The sequence below is a fragment of the Malaclemys terrapin genome, chromosome 6, assembly GCF_027887155.1.
Source record: "Malaclemys terrapin pileata isolate rMalTer1 chromosome 6, rMalTer1.hap1, whole genome shotgun sequence".
NCBI lineage: Eukaryota > Metazoa > Chordata > Testudines > Emydidae > Malaclemys > Malaclemys terrapin.
In genome coordinates, this window is record NC_071510.1 from 24,489,381 (window position 1) to 24,510,720 (window position 21,340).

The following is a 21,340-nucleotide window of genomic DNA, read 5'->3' on the forward strand; positions in this document are numbered from 1 at the left end:
AAATAATTGGAATGCAAGAGTTAGAAACCAGATAGGTTTCTTTTTTTAAAGAACAGGTCAGAGGACTAAAGAAGATCACATTCTGTTACATACAATACAGAGCAGAAGCATTAAAAGAAAATTAATATTTTTAATTCCTCTGTTTAGGAAGACCTGTTGCACTGCATTATAAACAAACAAAGAGTTCACAGCATGTGTAATATCTAATATCAGTCAAAGTTTGGAATGCTGCCACTGCACTAATGCTAAGGTGGAAAGTTCACATTGCCGAAGGACTGATTTTAACTGCTTGGGTCAATATTGCTGATTAGCATACACTTTTAAATATAGCAGAACCAAAAAAAATCCACCTGCTCAATAAACTGCTTAAGCAGCTGAACTATATCCTCCAATTTTATCCTTGATGTCTTACAAATTAGAAAACAACTTACTTTGAAAGGCATGGCAGAATTGTAATTCTCTGGAATCTCCCAAGACAGTAATACTGACGTCTTCATTACTGCTTTTACATGAAAATTTTTTGCAAACACTGCTGGAAAAGGAAAAATAATGTATTTAAACTACATCTTGAACCTTAGCTCCTATCGCTTTTCCGCCACTACCAATAAGCTGGGGCTATTAGCTTTCCATTAAGGATAAAAAGAATAGAAATGCAAATCTCTGACTTGCTTAAGACAATCATTTTAATACCTCATTCTTACGAAGTTCATTCATCTAATATCATCTCAGTATGTTAGATTTTTCCTTACCTGAAAATACTGTGCAGATGTTAGCCAGACTTGCTTGACATGGGGTAACTGGATTCTAAGGTATCCAAAACATATTAAGATTTACATACTTTACCTTTTGTGTTGGTTGAACCTATTTACATGAATGGGCGGGTCAGTTTATTTACAGCTTCAAAAACACTGATATCCAAAGACCGACATTCCTTTAAAGGACAACGCCATAAGCAGACAAATCCTACCTTGATCCACGGGCAGTGTCCTGAACTGGACACTTGGACTATATGGACCGGGCCCTTTGCTCGTATGGGCACGTACTTTTACATCATATGTAGTATCTGGTTTTAAGCCAGAAAGTGTCATAGTGGTATCGGCGGGAACAATGGGGAGCTCAATTGGGTGGTGTGCAACATTGATATCTCTGTACAGCAGGGTGTATTTGGTGATAATGCCATTTCGCTCTGCTAAGACTGGTGGCTGCCAAGTTAATTGGACCGACGTAGAGGTGGAGCTTTCTGAATGGAGGTTCTGAGGGAATCCATTGGGTACCTCTTCTGGAATAGAAATCTCTTTCACCATCTCCTCCCCATAGCCCACTTTATTTCTAGCTGAAAGCCTGAAGAGATAAGAAGCTCCTTTGTGAATGTCTGTGGCTGTGAAGTGGTCTTCTTTCTCCAAGAACTCCAGTGTTGTAAACATATCCAAGTCTTTGCGGCCAAACTTCAGGCGGTAACCCTGCAGGGGGCCAAAGGTATCGACAGGAGGGTGCCACTGAATAAGAGCCGTGTTCATCTGTGTGTGGCTAATCACAAGCCGAGGTTTTCCTGGAACTGTAGCACAATGTTATTTAATGATGATAAATATAAACGGAAATGTGCATTTAATTCTTGAGGCTTTTTAAATAGGAATACAGCTGTATTTGCTTTTCCCTCACTCTTTGTTCCTCAAATAACTATCTTATAAAAGTTCAGAAATAACCTCTTTCTTCTGCACTATTCAGTCACACAGTATAATAGACTTGGATAGCTAAGCTAGTCATTATTTGTTGTTCCCCCCACCCATTTTCCAAATACAGAGAAAAGTATGAACATTCAGGGACACAGAACGTATGAACACAAGTGAGGTAAAACTTCCAAACAGCTACTACCCATCTTTGCTTACAAGTACTCGCTTGTGAAAAGGAGTGTTGTCATAAGCATTCATTAATTTAATCCAGGGGAAAACATTTCCATTTCTGTAAGTAAAAAAAAAAAATATGGAGAAATTACAGGTTTCTCACCATGCCTAACATATCTACTACCATTATTTTTTTTTGTGGGGCGGAGGGGAATACACCTACAATAGAAGGTAAGTCAGCTGGACCTTCTTAGCAATCTTAGCACACCACCATTAGGAATCCTATCTACCTACCTTAGGTACTTATATGGCATCTGTCACTATAGTGTATCTGAGTGCCTTGCAGTCTTTTTTGTATTTATCCTATCAATGTCCCTGTGAGATTGGGAAGTACTATTATCCTCATTTTACAGACGGGGAACTGAGATACAGACAAACCAAGTGACTTGTCCAAGATCACACAGGAAGTTTATGGTGAAGAAGGTATTTAATCATGAGCTGCCCAAATCAGAGGCTGGCATCCTAGCCACTACACTATTCTTCCTCCTAGGTCCTGCTTATCAGACCTTCATTCACATGTGTTTGAACTCCATGTAGATTACACTGACCAGTTGCAAAGCTTGCCTCTCTTAAGCAGTTTATTATGTCTGAAATGTGCACATAAACAGCTCACAATAGGAAAGTCAGCAGATGCACAAGAAAAAGATGAGGCTGACAGCTGGGGAGCAGATAAGGAGAAAATGGGGTTGGTAAAAGCACTCAAAACTGCGTTTAAGAGATGTAAAGATTATGGAAATGGGTACAATGTTATTGGACAATGATGTGGGATTATTAGCTTGCACTGATGCAAGTCTGACACTCCATGTTATGGACTGGATAAATGTAAAGGATAACTTGTGCTTACTGATCAAATTTTCACAACCAAAAAGACAATCTTTTCTTTAATCTTTTGAACTGTACATTTTATCTTTTCCCCAGAACTCCAGAAAATCAGTTAGTCATAATTAGAACTATTGATGATAATTCCAGAACAAGAACACCATTTCTTGGTGAAAATTCTGCAAATGATAAGCTCTTTTTTCATTACTCCTTTTGTAAGTCCTGGCCAATGTCTACAATATCATATGAATTTTGGTTTATTTTTATAGCCATTTACTACAGAGGCTTCATTTTTAAAGCCTAATTCTTGTCCAAATAGGATCCCAAACACTTTCTATGTTTTTCTGTAGTATAAAATGTATCTCTCTGATTAGTTCTGATCTTTCCCCACTGACGGATACGAGTCAGTTATGGAGCAGAGAAAAGACTGTGGATGCTCTCGTAGGCCATATTTTTCATTGTATTATAACTATTATTGAAGCCAATGGAGCATAAGCAAGAGGAGAAGAGCCCACAAAAATAGAATAATAACTCATTCAGATTTTTAGATGACAGGTTGCGGGAAGCTGTCACTAAATTATTTATGCCATACATTTTTTTTACTCTTGTGGCAGCCCTCACATTTAAGACTGTTTCTTTTAAGTTTGATTGGTGGTGCCTATATAAAAGAAGCAAAAATTACAGCTAGTTCTCAAGCAGAATAGAAAAGCCAGCAACATTTGCCTAACCACTAAAAAAAAAATTAAAAATGCATCTATGTTGTCTAATGGCAAGAGCAATACATACCCATCATATCTTCACATGATACCACGTACTCTAGGGTTTCCTCTTCAGTTAATAATTCAATGATTTAAATAAAAATGAAAACTTTTTTCTAGTTTCTTTTTAATAGAAATCTTTAAGGCAAAATGTTCCTAAAAGTATCTAACTGTCATGACTTATATTTATCATAGCCCCAATGGTGAAAATGCAGAATTTTGTCAGGTCTTTTGGGAACTACAGTTTCCCAGTGATTATATTGAACAATAGTGATTGCATCCAAAGAAGACTTCACCCAATAATATTTGAGTTCAGTAAGGTCTAAATAAAATTCATGTACCTATGAAGGGGACATTCTCTGAATTTCTAATGAATTGCATCTCCATAACCATCCAGCACGATGTCACAAACACCAAGTTACCTCACAACCATTACAAGATCAGAACAAGCCTTCTTTGGCTGAGCACAGCCTCAGAGCAGAACACTGACAACAGAAGCTTCTGGAAGGTGCCTTTAGCAACTTACCCAGGTACAGTGTCAGCTGCCGTACAGCACATGAGCTGTACGACATCTTGTAAATTAACACCTCTTAGGAGCAAACCTTTTCAAAGGCAGGGGGGCACTTTTAAAGCTCTAGTTTCAATTGAGAAAGCATAACTGGGCACAGAAAAAACTTAGTCCAAACTGTATATTTCAACACAGCCAAGCATTTTGTTCTGCATTAAGATTTAATCTAAACAATTATGGACTTGTGTTGGCGTGATGAGATGCTGCAAGTACTGCAACATAGGGTCCCCGAGAAGCAACAGCGCTGTCTCAAACTCGCCATTTACCTTATATAGTATATGATAATAAGGCTCAAATTTTATCAAGGCTTTTGGCTGGTAATATACCTGACTAATAAAAGTATTTCGATGACATCAGTGAATCAGGCCTGTTCAGAGTAAAGGTGCCATATTTAGTATGTCACCAAAACCACAAGGTAAAAGATATAATAGTCTGATATATACAACTGATAAGGTGTATTTTAATTTTCACAACATGTAAGTACTAAGCAGAATTGTGTCACTCTGATCCCCTGGCTTGTACTTATGGTGCTGGCAACTACTCACTCTGCTTTTACACTGTTGTGGTTACTCCTGTAGTGTCTCACCTCTGATAGGCTCCCATACAACCTGCTCTGTCTGAATTATATCCCTCATACTCTCTCGCGGTGGGGAGTGAAGCACCTTAGCCGTACTCTTAAGACTCAGGAGTGGCATTGATGGTGGCGGTGAAACAAATGACGCTTGCAGCACTGAGCCCCACGTGAGTTGGGGAATCACAGGATTATGGGTGAGAACAGAACGCTTACCACTGCATTTGGAGCAAGCCAAAGACCAACTAAAAGGTTCCTGTTAGGGGGAAATGGCAAGGGCAGTGATCTGCAGAATGAATGTGAATTTGGACATTGAGAAAGAACTGCAGAAAGACTGAGTTACACAATGAAGTAAAAGAGGGAGCAGTGAGGAGGACAAAGCAAAAACAGAAAGGAAACTAAAGAACAAGGGGCCTGACAGGAGAGTGACTGTGAATATGGCAAGTGAAATTTGACTGGAAAGTACTTCCAGTTCTCTTAGGGTGTCCAGATGTCCCGATTTTACAGTCCTGATATTTGGGTTTTTTTTTAATATGGGCTCCTCTTACCCCCATCCCGATTTTTCACACTTGCTGTCTGGTTGTCCTAAGTTCTCTCCTGTATGTCAGTCCCTTGATAAAATAGTAACACTTTTTTGTTGCTGTATTGTAATTCATTTTAAACATTGGGGGCTAAATTCATCACTGGCATAAACAAGCTGCACTTAAACTATTACTAAATATTTTAGATTGTGAACAACCACAGAAAACGATATCTATCTATCTATAGTGAGTATAATGACTCTGAGTGTACTTAGTTTATTTGATATATGTAGTTTTGTCTTAGCTATATATGGCAATATTTTGTAGTACATCAATAGAAGTACCGCATCATGTTCGATACAACGAATGAAATCTTAGTAATATGAGACCTCACTAGAGCAAGCTGTTGTCAAATCTTTCCAAAGAAGTGAAGAAAGATTGACAGCTTTTGTATGTAAATAATGAGGTATGCAGTTAGTGAAGTGTGCATTAGTAAAGTTCAGCTGCACTGCACTTTTGCAATTCATGATAAACTGTAAAATACATAGCTGTAAAAACAATTTATATGGCTATCATAGGTACCAATAAAGCTGAAGACACTTTTTTTTTTCTAGCTACCGGCAATGGTATTATTTTAATCACGAAGAAATATTTAAATTCTTTGACTTGTGACAGTAACTTGTTTGTATAAAGACTTTATAGAAATATGATTACTGATACTAAAAATGGATATAAAACAGGAAACTGAATACGCTATGGGAAGTATATTCTGGAATGGCGACCTTAGCCAAATACCATTACCACACTATCAACTGAGGTTACTGGAGGCTCACACTTGTGATATAAACTTGGCAAGCCTTCCCTACATACAAGTATAAACTATCGTTTTTAAATACTAACTAGACATAGTAAAACAGTTAATTATCACCAACTGGTTCATACCTGCCTTAAAGTAGATTTTCACATATGGTGAGTTTTCACTGGGAAACATTTAGAATCCAATTTTCCTTCCAGGAACACTAGTTTTACAGTGATGTAACTCAACTGACTTTAATGGAGATACCTCTTTTAAAACAAATCTAAATGAGAGTAGCGAGTCAGGCCCTTAATTTGTTTTGTAGTATTTTTAGACAGTTCCTTTGTAGAAGTTCCCCATTAAATGAAAGCTGTCAGAAGTTGACAAGCCCTAAATTAGAATTATTAGCTTTGCTTTGGTATGTGAGTTTGGGAAAGTACAAGTGCCTCATTCCTCCATCTGCCTACTCTATTCTTGTGAAAAGGCAGGGTCTGAAACCTGTCTGTGCATTCTGTACTATGCTTATCATTCCCTTTTCTAAATGCCTGTATGAGAATCCTCCTTACTACAGATAATAAACCATAGCCAGGTCTAACATATTGTCTGAATAGGTATTCATTTAGGGAAAAAAATATATGGAGCAGCAAAATTCTGAGTTCCTGTTTGTGCAGAAGATTGTGGGCTGGTAGGTGTGGACATTTACCAGATTGCCATGGCATCAAGTAGAGTAAAGGGACAATGCCAGTGATGTAAGCCAATACAGGGCTCTGGGTTTGTTCTTAGAAGGTCAAGTAGCAGAGGAGTTCCATTACAGCCTTTGTTTTGGAGAGTATATAGATTTTTTTCTAGTGACTGGAGAGTTGTTTTTTGTTTTGTTTTGTTTTGTTTTGTTTTTAAAGGAGAGAGACAGAAAATTTTGGGACAGTCCAAGTTGATAGTGCCCTTCTACGGTCAATGTAGATACCAACAGCTGAAGCTGGAAGTTTTGCTTCTATCATTCCATATCGTACAATTATAGTTAGAGACTGGAATGAATTTGATTAATCAAAATATCATTGAAATTACTGTGTTTATTAGAGCTGGGAACTGAGTTTTGGAAAACGTTTTGGGTCAAGTTTTGCTTTTACCTACACCAGAACCAAAAGAGGTCCAGAGGAGGACTGCATTTTGTCTGAACTACTAGAGTTCATTGGAGAGGTGGAGCTGGATAAAATAGATCTAGTGTATATTAGTCACGAGTAATGAATGGAAGGTACTGTAGAAGCTGGAATGCAATTATATGATCAATCTAGTCCAGAGGTAGGCAAACTACGGCGCACGGGCCACATCCGGCCCGCAGGACCCTCCTGCCCGGCACCTGAGCTCCTGCCCCAGGAGGCTAGCCCCCGGCCCCTCCCCCGCTGTTCTCCCTCCCCCGCAGCCTCAGCTCACCCCGCTGCCGGCACAATGCTCTGGACAGCGGGGCTGTGAGCTCCTGGGGCAGCGCAGCTGCAGAGCCTGGCCTGACCTGTTGCTCTATGCTGCACGGTGTGTGGCTGTAGTGCCGCCAGCCACCAGTGCTCCAGGCAGTGCAGTAAGGGCAGAGAGTGGGGGGGCTGGATAGAAGGCAGGGGAGTTCGTGTGTGGATAGGGGGCGGGACGGTCAGAGGGCGGGGAACAGGGAGGTTGAATGGGGGCAGGGCTCCTTGGGGACAGTTAGGAAGGAGGCAGTTAGGAAGGGGGGGTTGGATGGGACGGCGGGGGGCAGTCAGGGGCAGGGGTTCCGGGGGCAGTCAGGGGACAGGGAAAAGGGGTGGTTGGATGGGGCAGGGGTCTGGGGGGGGGGCAGTCAGGAAGGAGGGGGAGTTGGATGGGGCGGCAGGGGGCAGTTAGGGGACAGGGAGAGGCAGAGGTCCCGGGGGTGGGCTGTCAGGGGGCGAGAAGCGGGGGGGACGGGAGGCGCGGAGAGGGGGTGGGAACCGGGCTACGCCCCCCTCTCCTAAACAGCCCTCCATACAATTTCCAAAACCTGATGCAGCCCTCAGGCCAAAAAGTTTGCCCGCCCCTGATCTAGTCACTACAGTTGAGATTTTCCTAAATAGTCTAGGAGATACGGCTATATCTGCTGCTGAAATTATTGAAAATGTGTTTCTAAACCCACTAGACTCCTTTGAAAAGCTCAGCCTGCAAGCTGAGAGACAGCCAATTCAGAGATGAAGGGGTATCCAAGTATTACCTGCACCAGTGGTAGACACTAGTTTGGGCTTGCTACGTGCTCCATCTCCTTTTGTTGTGTAGGCTGTCACAGTGAGGGAGTATGTCGTTTCAGGCTGTAGTCCAGAAATGATCATTTCCTGAGATGAAATAAAACAACAAAAACACGTATTAAAAATTCATTCCTTACTAAGAAAGTGCAGAATAATCTAGTCAATTGCTACATATCACATAAAGTGCATATGCTTTTGTGCTACCTGTAATGAAGATACACGTTGGAGTGTATCAGAAGAATGTTTTGTGAGTGTGACACTTTGTAATGCAGTATGTTTCACTTTTTAAAAGTAAAACAGACAGGGCATTTCTAAGTAGCATGCTTCAGGTAGTTTTATATGGCTTAGGCCAAAGAACGAATGATGTGACCAGTGTAATAATCATCCTGAAATGCATTGCCTGGAGAGTCTTATTGCTATTGTGAAATTAAAGCAAGTTGAAAAATAAGTTTGACCTAGTAGTTTACTGGCCATTATTGACATAGGTATGAAATCACTAGCAATAAGTCAGAGAGCTCCAGTTTTACCCACACTTCTAAAGCTATTTCAAAATACACTAAGTACAGTCCACCAGAAACACTATTTGCCTTCATACACAGATTTCACAACAATTTGTATTTGTTACAGCACTGTTCATCCAGGAATCACAAAGTGCTTTACAAATTGTTAACTACTCAAAATCTCAAAGAACCACTCAATCAGCATTGTTAGAGCAAACCCCAGAGCTCTTAGGCAAAGTACACCAGCAACAGAAGGGATCAATTCTCAACCAATACAAAGAATAGGGTGTAATATATGCAAAAACCAAGAGAGACCTTTTCACTCACACATGTATATACACATGGAGGCCACCAGAAATAAAGACTTGTTCTTGCTCTAAAGGCAGCAAGAGAAAGTTTTGTCTTGATACATCAATCAGGCAGATAAGCATTATTAGTCTGTTGCTGATTCATGGGTAAACTGAAGAACAGAGAAGTCTATTTATCCAAAGTCACACAGTTATCACGGCTTCCAGTTCTCGGTCATAACCACTAACCTGCACTCCTTCTCAATTCTGTGTGGCTGAATGGATTTACACTAATTTCAGCATGACTAAAGGAATGGCACACTTCAATTTCAAGAATAAATAGCTAATGTGCAATCATGTAATCTTCAAATGCAACAACCATAGAAGTTAACAGCAAAATTATGGGCCCAACTGTCCACGGTAAATGGATTTTTCAAAATATGAGGATAGGAACACTGTACAGATGAAATTAAAATCTGGCCCTATATTTTCAGTCACTTGTTAGCAGTACCAAAATTACTAGTTAACAATGAGAAGGGATGGGTGAAATGTTTCCAATAAAAAAGAGCAAATCTGAAAATTCATCCCCAAACTGAATTCTACCCAAATGGCAAAGTCAGGAGGAAAGACATTTCACTTTCAGTCTTTCAAAAGGCAATTACAAATGATGGTGACAACTTAAAACTATAAAAGCAAAACAAATGACAGTTTTCTTTTAAATAATGATTCACACACTAGCCTCATTTGGAGTACGTTGTATTCTACTGTATGCAAGGATAAATAAATGCATACAGTAGTGTCTTTTAAAAAGGCAATTTGAATGTAATAAACACATTACTTAGGCCATAAATACTTGGGAGGTTTACCTTCCTTGGTTTGGTTGGGAAGTGTACAAAACAGACACATATTCCAAACAAAAAGAAAGATGAACTTGTACTTCTTCTGCACACTACACACTGAACCTGAAGGGTGACTAACTACTAGGCAAATCCAAACTGTTTCGGTTTTCTTTCTGTAATACCTTCTTTTAAAGCATAGTTTCTTTGGTTGCATTGCCAGGCAAAGTTAGTTACAGCCATCAAAACCAACAAAACCACAAAACAATGTTGTACATTTCAGCACCATGCCAAACTCACAGAACAAAGCAAAAAAAAGTGAGGAAAATTTCAATAATATGTTAGTACATGCATTTGTGCAAATGACAAAAACATTTACAAAACAGAAAGAGGTTAAAAAAAAAACAACACACACTTTTTGTCTGACCAGTCAACAACTACTCACATGTTCGGCAGTATCATCATATTCCCACTGATTGAGAGTAAAGAATGGTGGAAAGAAAAACAAAAGAAATGAAGAGAGGTTTGTAGCCTGGTTGAGGCAATTTTGTTGTTCGTAGTAAAAATAAATTTAAAAAAAACAAACCAAAAATCTCCAAAAACTGGCTGGCAAAATCAGGTTTGAAATCAGGTTAATGAAATTGGACTGGGCATTTTCAATTCCATATTTATTACAGGGGGTGGTACAAAAATTGTAACTTTTCTTTTCTTGAAGGGTAAAAGAACGACATATTCCCTAGTACTGAATGCTATTATTGCTCAGTAATATTTTATGACTGTATTAATGAAAGCCACTGATATAGAATGAAAGGCTGCCTGTTTTTCTAATCATATGTTACAAGGCTACATTCATTTTCATTTCAATTTAGCCTGTCCAAATTACATCAATGCACCTATTTAGATTCATAACTGCAACGTGTATACATACTTGAAATGAAGTAATGAAGCCCTGTTACCATCATTTGGTTTTTTCATTGCATATGCCAAGAGAACACACATTCAGGGAAATAAATGAGAGGGGGTTAGAATGTGCCAATGAGGGAACTAGCAATTAAGAGCCAAACTCTAAAGAAACCTACAAATGAGCAAGTTTGGCTTTGGCATGCATGGTGTTTTAGTGCCAATATTGCACACACACTTTCTCTCTTTCCACCTTCTCCAATTTAAAATGGAGTCAGAACTAGGGCCACACAGAGCTTGAAAGCAGATATCTGAGCAAGACAAAGGGAGAATTGAAGCTCAGAGGCTTATTGTTTTCTTTCTCATTGTGATGCATGGCTAGAAAGGGTTAAACACCCTGCAAAATAAATAACCCTCAAAAGACATGTGGGGAGATAATGCTTGTGTTTTTGTGTATTTACATATGTATGAGTAGGGTGGACAATGTAATCAACAGTCCCTGTCTATGCTATATTCTGATAATTCAGAGGTCAAAAGAAGATCCTAGCATTTAAGTGAATTGTAAACACGGAATATCTCAGTATTCATCTCTCTTTGAAATGTACCATGAATTGTGGAAGAACAAGCAAATGGCCTTATGTTAATTCGTATAGCTAAGTACTGGTGATGGACTTCCTTCAAAGTCATTCTAATTACCTTTTGTTCCCCGAGGAAATCCCAACTTGTCAAAGAGGACATGAAATTGTATAAAAGATCCTTGGGTCTGATTCTGTCATCTCATATCTGCTTAGACTTCATCAGGGGAAGTTTGAGTCGCAAGACTGAGGTCCCAGTTATGCTGGTACCCCCGGAATATGAGATTTGGACATTGGACTATGACTTATGAACTGAATTCTAAAGGAACTCTTTGCAACTATAAAGCTCACCATCTCTGCTATGAATCTGAACCTCAATGAATTGAACTCATGTCTGTCTGTATAATGATCTTTTAACCATACTCTCTCTGTTTTTTAATGAATTTTAGTTTAGTTAATAAGAATTGGCTGTGCCGTGTATGTGGGTAAGATCTGAAACATTCATTAACTTGGGAGGTAATGTGTCCGATCCTTTGGGATTGGTAGAACCTTTTCTTTTATATGATGAAATAGGATTTACAGATATGTTCATCATATCTGACGTGGGTACCTGGATGGAGGCCTGAGGCTGGATCACTTTAAGGGAACTGTGTTATTTGGACTTCTGAGTAACCAGTAAGGTAATAAAGAAGCTATTTTATTCTGGCTTGGTAAATCTACGTATTGGACTATCCACCAGCTTTATGGGGATTGTCTGCCCCATTCTTTGCAGTTCCCCCTAACTGAGTGACCACAGCTGGCTCCTCACTAGGACCCTGGCCACACTCATAATTGCAAATTTGTAGTAAACCACAGGCATTTATGGTTCATTCTGTTTAAACTGCGAGAGCACAATGTTTTGCCAAATAAATAAATACATAAATATGTAAAATAAGAAAATGGACCTCTTGAGAACTGGCACAATACTATTTAAATAGGCATGTCAACAAAATTGAAGGGACAAGAGATCAGTGCTCCCCCCCCACCCCCCAACGAATATAAAGAGTTGCAAGTTATCTATTAAACCCGGGGGGGGGGGGGGAGGGGGCTGCCATCATTTACTAATATGAAACATAGAACTGGTTAAGATTTAATTGTTTATTTTCAATTAAGGTGATAATATCTGATGATGACTTCCCATTATTCACATACAAAATGAGACCGGGCTGTGAGAGGTGTGCAAACATTTATAGCTTTCCCTTAGACGTATACATCAGTGGCATAATTCAGGTAACCTCCAAGTCCACAAAGCATAAATATAGCCCTACCATTAGAATCCTAATATTAGAAGTTCTTTTGATCTTGATGTGATCAAATACGTGCCCCAGAACAGAGATTTCTCTGTCATGTGCCATGATTTGTAAAACAGATCAAACCACTTTCTCAGCATCTGCATTTTGCAGCAGAAGCAACCTTACATTTTTAAAACACACTCATTTTACTTGATAGTTATTGATTTGAATGATGTATTGTGTTATTTAAATACATGAGTGAGTTCTAAAACTATGACACAATATTCAGGCCTCGTTTGATAAGAGTGGTGAGATGGGTACACACTAATGCTTTCAAGGCAGTACTAAATGTGCTAAAGCAGGGTTCTAATCTGCCTACTTCTGGTTCTGATGCTAAAACATTGAACAGAGTATTCCACCCAGGAATAAGTTATCTGTGTGAAATATCTGGTGGCTGGAATAGACAGCACACATGCTAAAAGGCACTGATTATGATCTGCCTGGATGCCCTTTGGCACTCTTCCAGAGGACATGCAGATCATGAAGTGTGTGGGTTTAGGGGAGCCTGCAGATGGTTTCAAAGAATTGAACTAAACTTAGCTGGTTTTTCCCTCGTGTATGCATACACAGGCTGTCTGAATTTGGCACAAGAAACTGTAAATGTAACCATTCTGGAGAACCTATTAAAATGGAAATAAAACATGTCAGCTTGTGGGCCAAAGTGGAGGGGGGAAAAGACAGGTAGTTTTTTATATGTATTTTCTAAATGCAGCATTTTTACTGCGGCCTATAAACAGAATAGAAAATAATCTAGTTACCTGTGCATCAGCCAGCATGACATCCTTCAGCATGGGTTGACCCTTTGGCTCTCCATTTTCCATCCTCACATAGTGAACCTGGTATCCTCGGATCTGACCATGCTGCTTATTGGGTACAGGCGAGCGCCATGACACTTTAACAGAGGTAGAGTTGACAGCCTCTACCTCGACTTTGCGAGGAGGACCACTAGGAACTGGAACAACATCATTGGATAAAACAGAATTACAGGCACCTGTCCCACCCATTTAGAGTCTTTTTCTTTCTTTCTCTCTCTCTCTCTCTCTCTTTTTAAGGGCAGACCCACTACGTTTTCTTTGAAGAATACAAATTGTTCAACAAATGAAAATGCTCAACCAATCTGCTCTACCTTTCAGTGAAAAGATCAAAAAACATGACTGATGCAAAAAATGGAAGAAAAAAGAGTATTAGAGAAATAGAAAAACATGTAAAAATGTACAAAAGCCAAGGAAGATGCTTTGAGATTCAAAGCATTAAAGTACAAAGAGATATTTTGTAATTGAAATAATAATAATAAAAAAAACCAAAAGATTTAAAAAAAAAAGTTCCCTTTTGTTTTGGTTGGGATTGGGTTTTTTGCAGTGGAACAAAAAGGTGGTTGATAATTGGGACATCTTCTGTTATATTCGGATTTGGAAGACATTTGACAACCTAGATATTTAAAATAAAAATATGTAGAGCATCAGTTTTCCAAAAGATTTTTTTTAAATGCACCAAAGAACAAGAAGGCCATTTTTAAAAATCAAAGACATAAGCTCATCAGATAGAAGACTTAAAAAAAAAAAAAAGTAAAGAAAAATGCAGAAAGATTCCCTCCGTGAGATCTGTGATTTTTTTAATAGATGAGGAGGGGGAGGAAGAGCAATCTGGGTAGGTTCGAAGGGGTAGCAGTTTCAATTTGCTCAAAAAAAAAAAAAAAACCACTTTGTGCTTAAAGAAAAATTCAAAACTGACGTAGCAAAGGCAGACCTTTGATTAAAACAATCAAATGGTGACAGTAACAGTGATTTTGGGAAAAAGGGGAGCAGGGACAAAAAAGGAATACTGTTAGCCTATACAAAGACAGCAGATCGAGAGAGAGTCATAGAGGTGCAAACGGATGTAGTGGAGGCAACATACCATCTTCATCTGTCCGAATCAATACTGATAAGCTCTCTGGGCCAGGTCCGACATCAGTGTGGGCAGTCACAGAAATCCGGTATTCAGTCCATTTTTCCAACTGTTCCAAAAGGTACTGAGTAGTGTCCGAAGCAATTCCCAAAATTTCATGGGGCTTGTCATCTTCCCCATCAATCCCAATGTACTTGATTGAATATTCTGTGATAATGCCATTCTGTTTTTCCACCGGTGGAGGTTGCCAACTTACCAAAATGCTAGTGGAGCTGGGGCTGGTGCAACTAATGTCTTGAGGAGGAGCTGATGGCTCTAATTTCAGTAGTGGGTTAGAGGAGGATTTGAGTGAAAGGATAGGAGTGGTTGAAAAAAAAAACATGAACAAAAGAAAAAATGAAAATAAATAAAAAGGGCAACCAAACAAAAAAAAAACCAAAACCCATATAAACTTAAAAAGCAAAACATCAGATAATCTTATGCACCTTGGCTTATTAAAGTGAAGAAATTAAAAATGAATAAACCAACTAAATGGTGAAAAAGGATGTGGGGGAAATACATGAAAACAAAGCCTCAAAATAATATTACGTACCTGCAATTAAAATTCTTCTTCAAATAAAAACAAAACGTGATGCTTTTATATGTCTATTCATCTACCCTTGTAATGTTTGCAATTAGTGCAAGTTAGGATATTTTAAATGATTATTTTATGTATGTCTTTTTTGCCAAATTTTAACCTACTGTGTACAGTCTTACATTCATTGAATAGTTTTTTTCCCTTTTACTATATTCCAGATAACTTGCAATAATTGCTAGAAACTGCTTGAGAAATTCTCAGCCCCTTTGAAACTTCCCTCCTGTCCCTCCCCCCCAAAAAGATTATATTTTCTTTTTTCTTTTTAAAACTGAGTCTGCCTGGATCAAGTCAACTACAAATAATGTTTAAATGGAAAGCATTTATTTAAACATTTATTGTAGCCAACATAGTGTAAAAGCATGCAAAGTCAATAGAAGATGAAGAAAATCTTAGTCAAAGGTTTACCTACCAGGACAAAAAGTGACAGGCTTGTTGATTCTGACTGTACCTTGTACTTACCCTAGATCAGCTCTCAGTTATATTTTTAACTCCTCTTGGAGACACCTTTGCTAGTGAAGAATTAAATCCTACCAGCAATTTTTTTGGTAATTTCAATAAACTACCTCCTCCACGCATTTTGTCAGCAAAATAGCTATTAAATCTTACTAAAAGACTTCCCTAGCAAAACAAAGCACAAAGATACAAAGCTCTGAATTTATACTGTATCTTACTTCACATGAGCACGCATCATTTATATCAAATATAGCTTGTATTACGAAGACAGCTAAAGTGCTTGCCCATTATGTGTGATCTAGTCTCTACCCCATATCCTTAAAGGAAAAACAAATGGATTATTGGGTACTACTTCTTGGCACATCAAAGATAATTAAAGCAGCTGAAGAGTTATAGGGCCCTGCTGTGACCTACTGCAGTTACACATGTATCTTTTGGTTCCTCACAGATCTTCTATGTGGATCAATGGATGTTCCTCAGTGTGGTATTTTACCCTTCTTGGGGGAAAATAAGTGAGAATGTACCAGCATCTGGAGGAGCTGAAGGGGTAGATTAGTTTTTTTCTTTAAAAAAATGTCAATGATCAAGGCAGAAATCAAGTACACAGGATATACTGGACATTACGCTACAGAGCATGAATCTGTGCAGGAAGTATAAAAGGAAGTGAAAAGACTCCTTCGGGATATCATACTGGCAGACAGATATCCCTGTAGCAGCTTTCTCTGAAGCCATGACTGAAGGTTACAAAAAACTCTGGAGAATATTTCTGCTGAATCTATGAGAGATTTCTAATATTTTAAGTATCTCAGGGGTATCCGTGTTAGTCTGTATTCACAAAAACGAGGAGTCTGGTGGCACCTTAGAGACTAACATTTATTTGGGCATAATGTTTTGTGGCTAAAAAAAACACTTCTACAGATGAATGCAGAAGCATGCACTTCTTCCATGCATCCAAAGAAGTGTTTTTTTTACCCAAAGAAGCTTATGCCCAAATAAATCTGTTAAGGTGCCACCAGACTCCTAATTTTTTAAAATCATTATATTAAAATAAATGCAAACCATTCTATCTTGTGTAATTGTTTTTTTACAATGCAGTTTCTCCTTTACTTTGCAAGGTGATTTTTACACCATGTGCAATCTAGTAAGCAAATCTATTAGGTCTTATAATAAACCATGGGCATAAATTGGAAGTTTGCCATTGATTTCAATGGGATCTCTTGCAAAAGTCTGACTACTGGGTACTTTCTTTTCATATATAACCTTTGCACTTTTTCACGTATTATCTCAGTATGTAAAATAAAAAGAAGGCTAAACACAGTGTAATGTCATCTTACTGGCCCTGTCCCATTTACTTTTTTCTTACATAACCAGGAAATGGAAATCAATGGTAATTTTGACTGTGCACAGAGTACAGGATTGGGCCTTAAATATTTAACTTGTAGCCACACTTAAATCAATTCCCACCCACCTTTTATGATGCTCATGCTCTCATGTGTAACTAAAATGGTCCCCATGAAAGGAAATAATTTTCTTCTATATCAAAATACCGATTTTGCATAATTAAAATGACAGTGCCCCACGCCATTATACTTGATTCTTATGACAGCATAATTGGGTCCTTTGTGTTTATTTAAAATGCCACAGACATGCCTCAGGAAGTTCACATTACTCATAAAACTCAAACTCTAAAGTAACAGTTCTTCAGGTACCTTAATTGTTACTAATATCTCATCAAACACTAGCAAAGCCTGACAGTATAAATACAATAGCTCGAGCTGACTGACGCAAACCAGAATTTCAATGAGGCTTTGCAGTATTCGTTTAAATAACCTTACTTCACTAAAAGTAATGAACCAATCAGCCTATAGAAAATGTAAAGACATGATGGAATAAAGTTTGAAAATGGAGCAGTAAAGCTAAAGAATTACACAAAGTAAACTTTAGCTGATTATATCAACTATCTTTGGGATGCAATTCTCCATTACCTGAAGAAAATCCCTTTAGTTAAGTTTCAATTTACATGTTTTTAAATTCCTATATGAATTCCCATCAGATTATTTCAGATAAGCCCTATAAATTACTCACATTATTTACATAAACAGCCAATAGAATATAGTTTTCTTGTGTGTATCAAAATGACCTATAATACTAAAGTGCCCACCTTCCAAAGATTGGTCAAAAAAACATTAGGCAAAACTTAGAAAGAATAACCATAGTTATCAGCATGCCTGTTAGTGCATACAGTCCTGGAACCTTCAAATGTACATTTTCTGCAGGAAGAGCATATCTGGATAAAAGGAAATAAATTTTATGGAATTCACACTGTGGAGCAGGAAATGACCAGGCAGGAATTTTAAGGCTCCAGACTATATCGGAGGCATGCCATGCATGGAAGATCATTAGTATGCCTAGTGGTGCACCTAGAAGCTATACTGATATCATCATAGGGCTGTCTCTTTAGACATTCTGAAGATGTTCTGCTTCTTCTCCTAAGGCTATGCAAAAGCCAATAATAATCCAAAAGCAATTCTTCTAAGCCTATCTATTATAAATATTTATCTTAAGCACTGTCCTGCTGTTGTGTTACTGAGACTCTTGCTCTCTATTGCTGTCTTACTGGCTTATCTGGCTGTGTCTGCTCAGCAGATACAAGGAGCAGAATAAAGCAAGCAAGGAGAGACACCTACTTGACTGCATGGTTCTCGCTGAGATTTCTGCAGTTGAAGCACCCAGGCCTTGTGGAGAGCGGGCAGCCAGACGGAAGTAGTACAAGCTGTTTGGCTTCAGGCTTTGCAGGCGGTAAGATGTAGTTGGCTCAATAGAAACACGTTGCTAAAGATAAGCAATAAGAGAACTGGACGTATTGATAAATATCCAAAGATACTTATTCAGAATGTTGTCTAAGGAGAAAAGCCCCCCTGAGACACTGATAACAACAGCATCAATCGGATTAATTTGTTTAAAACTTCTTTTAAAAATGTGAACATAGCATTTTAAACAAAGTAATCTTAACCAAACAATGAAAGGAAAGTGAATCTATTACCTACAATAAATAAATAATGAAGAATGAAATTTTAAAATAAGCAGTTCAATGTATTAAGCTGCTAGGGAGAAATTCTGTTTGATAGTTTAAAAGGGATTAAATAATTATGTTCAAAATTTAAAAGAATATTTGGACACTGACAGATGACTAGAGCCTCATCTACTTATCTACATATACTTATCGCTCCAGTGAAATTGGACTTTTATGGGATGGGTGATCTTGGAGTTAAGGCTAGCCTATTGTTAGATTTGCATTCAAAATCTTAAGACGCAAATTCTTCTAAAGGTATAAATATTATCAAGGACCTATGATCAGGACATAGTACAAGTTTAGGTAGGGGCATATATTTCATATGGAATTAAAAGATAGATCTGGGAACTCTCCTCTTAGCAGTCTTTTTTAGCTGCTGAGCATGTGCTTACGTGTCTTCAGTACACGTAAAGAACTTCTATAAACCTAAACTCAGTGAAGTAGCAGTAACCAGCTTTTGCTGTATTCCCAACAGAGCAATAAGATAGTGACGCAGGAGGACACTGACATATCTAGCACGCTCCCGCTGTCTCCTGAGCCTACCACTCTCATTCTTTGCACTGGAAATCAACTTTATAAAATGGAACAGAAAAAATAAGAAGAGACTTGTTTTTAAAAAAAGATTGACTTAGTGCAACCAAAGAAACATTTAAAATGCTAATTGTTTATAAAGAGCAAACAACAACATCTAAAAAAGGTATCTTGTGATTAGAAAAATGTATTTTCTTCACTGAAAAATACCAATTACCATGTTTTAAAAGAGTCTCATGTATTGACTAACAGAAACAACTATTCATTATGGGTGAAATCCTGGCCCCATTGACTGCAGTGAGGCTGGGATTTTTTCCTATGGGTCATTCCTAAGAGCTGGGCAAAGTCTGTGAACTCCATGCCCTGGAGGCTGTAAAGGGTTGGACAGCCTGAACTAGCATTACCCCTTTGGAACTGGGAACAACCTCCATGCCTGCCTTTCCATGAATACCTGTAAAGCTTCCCTTGGCCAGTAGCCACAGAGCCTTGCTGGTAACCATGCTCAGAATCTGCCATCAAGCTGGTTGCTCTGTTTAACAAACCATATCATGTCAACATTCTCATATACTAGGAAAGCAGCTAAGCTTGTACTTCTCAATCATTGCAGACTTTCATGTCTTATTCCATTAAAGAAATACAAAAGGTGAGTACATTTTCATTTACCTCTTCACCCTGGTCCCCATCTTTGTAAACCAGTTCATAGCTGGAAATGGTGTCAGAGCGGGGAGGGGTCCAAGAAAGTAATATGCTTGTTTCAGATTCAGGTTCTGCTTTGAAGTTCAGCGGTTGCCCTGGGACTAAAGGGGAAAGTTATACAGTGTTACCACCTATTTATTTCTCTTGTTCAATACTTATTATTCAAATATTTTCAGTTATCATTGTAGTACTTGGCACAATACTGTCTTTTGTTTTAATTTCTGAACTTAAACAGATAATTGATGCAGCTGTACTAAGCAATCGGTACAAAGCAAAAAAAGTATGTTGTAATATAATGATATTACCAACTTACATTTTATCCTAAATTATTTCAAAGTTCCTCAGAAACAATACACAAAGAAACGATATACAAACCACAGAAATGCTGTCATCCTACAAGTGGACTATTGACACCTGTTTAATAGCTTACAGCAGTGGCTCTCAACCGTTCCGTATCATTGTACCCCTTTTAGGAGTCTAATTTGTCTTGCTTACTCCCAAATTTCACCTCACTTCACCTCACTACTTGCTTACAAAATCACACATAAAAATACAAAAATATCGCAGCACACGATTACTGAAAAATTGCTTACATTCTCATTTTAAATCAATTGGAATATAAATATTATATTTACATTTCAGTGTATAGTATATAGATGAGTATAAACAAGTCATTGTCTGCATGACATTTTAGTTTGTACTGACTTCACTAGTGCTTTTTATGTAGTCTGTTGTAAAACTGGGAAAATATCTAGATGAGTTGATGTACCCCCTGGAAGACCTCTGTGTAACCCCAGGGGTATGTGTGTCCCGGTTGAGAACCACAGGCTTACAGTAATACTACACGAAAAGTTTAGGACTGGAACTAAAGAATATCATACCAACTGTAACAGCTTATGTGAATTGTGGCAAAAAAAATGATGTATGAAATAAAGTACCAATAAGTTATATACAAGATGGGGAAAAAATCTTCCAAAAAAGAGCTAAAACCATTACAGATAATTCCAAATGAAAAACAAGTTTGCTAAACTAGCAACCAATTAAGATATTAAGCATATCCTTGTCTTTAAGAAGGAGCTTACACACTGAAAAGCTGACTTTTGCTATATTATTACTCTTCAAAAATGGCATCCTGAGGTGCCATGTTTCTTTTCTTGCTGATTAACATCTTTATCTATTTATCTCCGTTTTCTAATAATTAAATGATTTTTCTAACTGCCAGACCTCAAAATGCAACTTTGAATCTGATAGATGGGGGAGTAGGGGGGAGGCATTTTCTGGCTCATGTGTCATTTGTCATAAGGTTTATTCTGGCCAAAATCTACCCTCAGTTACACATGTGCATCTCCACTGAAGACTATGTAAAGTGTAAATGAGGGCAGAATTTGTCTTTTCAGTTAGAATGTAGGCAATGACTTCGGCACCCAAGTTTGAAAATGATTGGTTATGATTTC

At 38.1% G+C, this 21,340-nt stretch overlaps 1 protein-coding gene across 29 annotated transcripts in view; it reads right to left on the bottom strand.

The window, feature by feature from the left end:
* The window catches only part of PTPRD (protein tyrosine phosphatase receptor type D), a 1,677,890-nt gene that overhangs the window by 139,330 nt on the left and 1,517,220 nt on the right, over window positions 1–21,340 (bottom strand). For 10 of the 29 annotated variants that reach the window (XM_054031429.1, XM_054031436.1, XM_054031435.1 and 7 more), the window contains 8 exons: window positions 19,854–19,987; window positions 18,274–18,418; window positions 14,506–14,811; window positions 13,368–13,561; window positions 10,249–10,275; window positions 8,150–8,267; window positions 968–1,555; window positions 432–532 (listed from right to left, as the gene is read on the bottom strand). In XM_054031429.1, the coding sequence (XP_053887404.1) occupies window positions 432–532; window positions 968–1,555; window positions 8,150–8,267; window positions 10,249–10,275; window positions 13,368–13,561; window positions 14,506–14,811; window positions 18,274–18,418; window positions 19,854–19,987 (1,613 nt within the window). The remainder of the gene's footprint in view (window positions 1–431; window positions 533–967; window positions 1,556–8,149; window positions 8,268–10,248; window positions 10,276–13,367; window positions 13,562–14,505; window positions 14,812–18,273; window positions 18,419–19,853; window positions 19,988–21,340) is intronic. The other 19 variants (XM_054031437.1, XM_054031443.1, XM_054031434.1 and 16 more) reach the window with 5 other exon arrangements.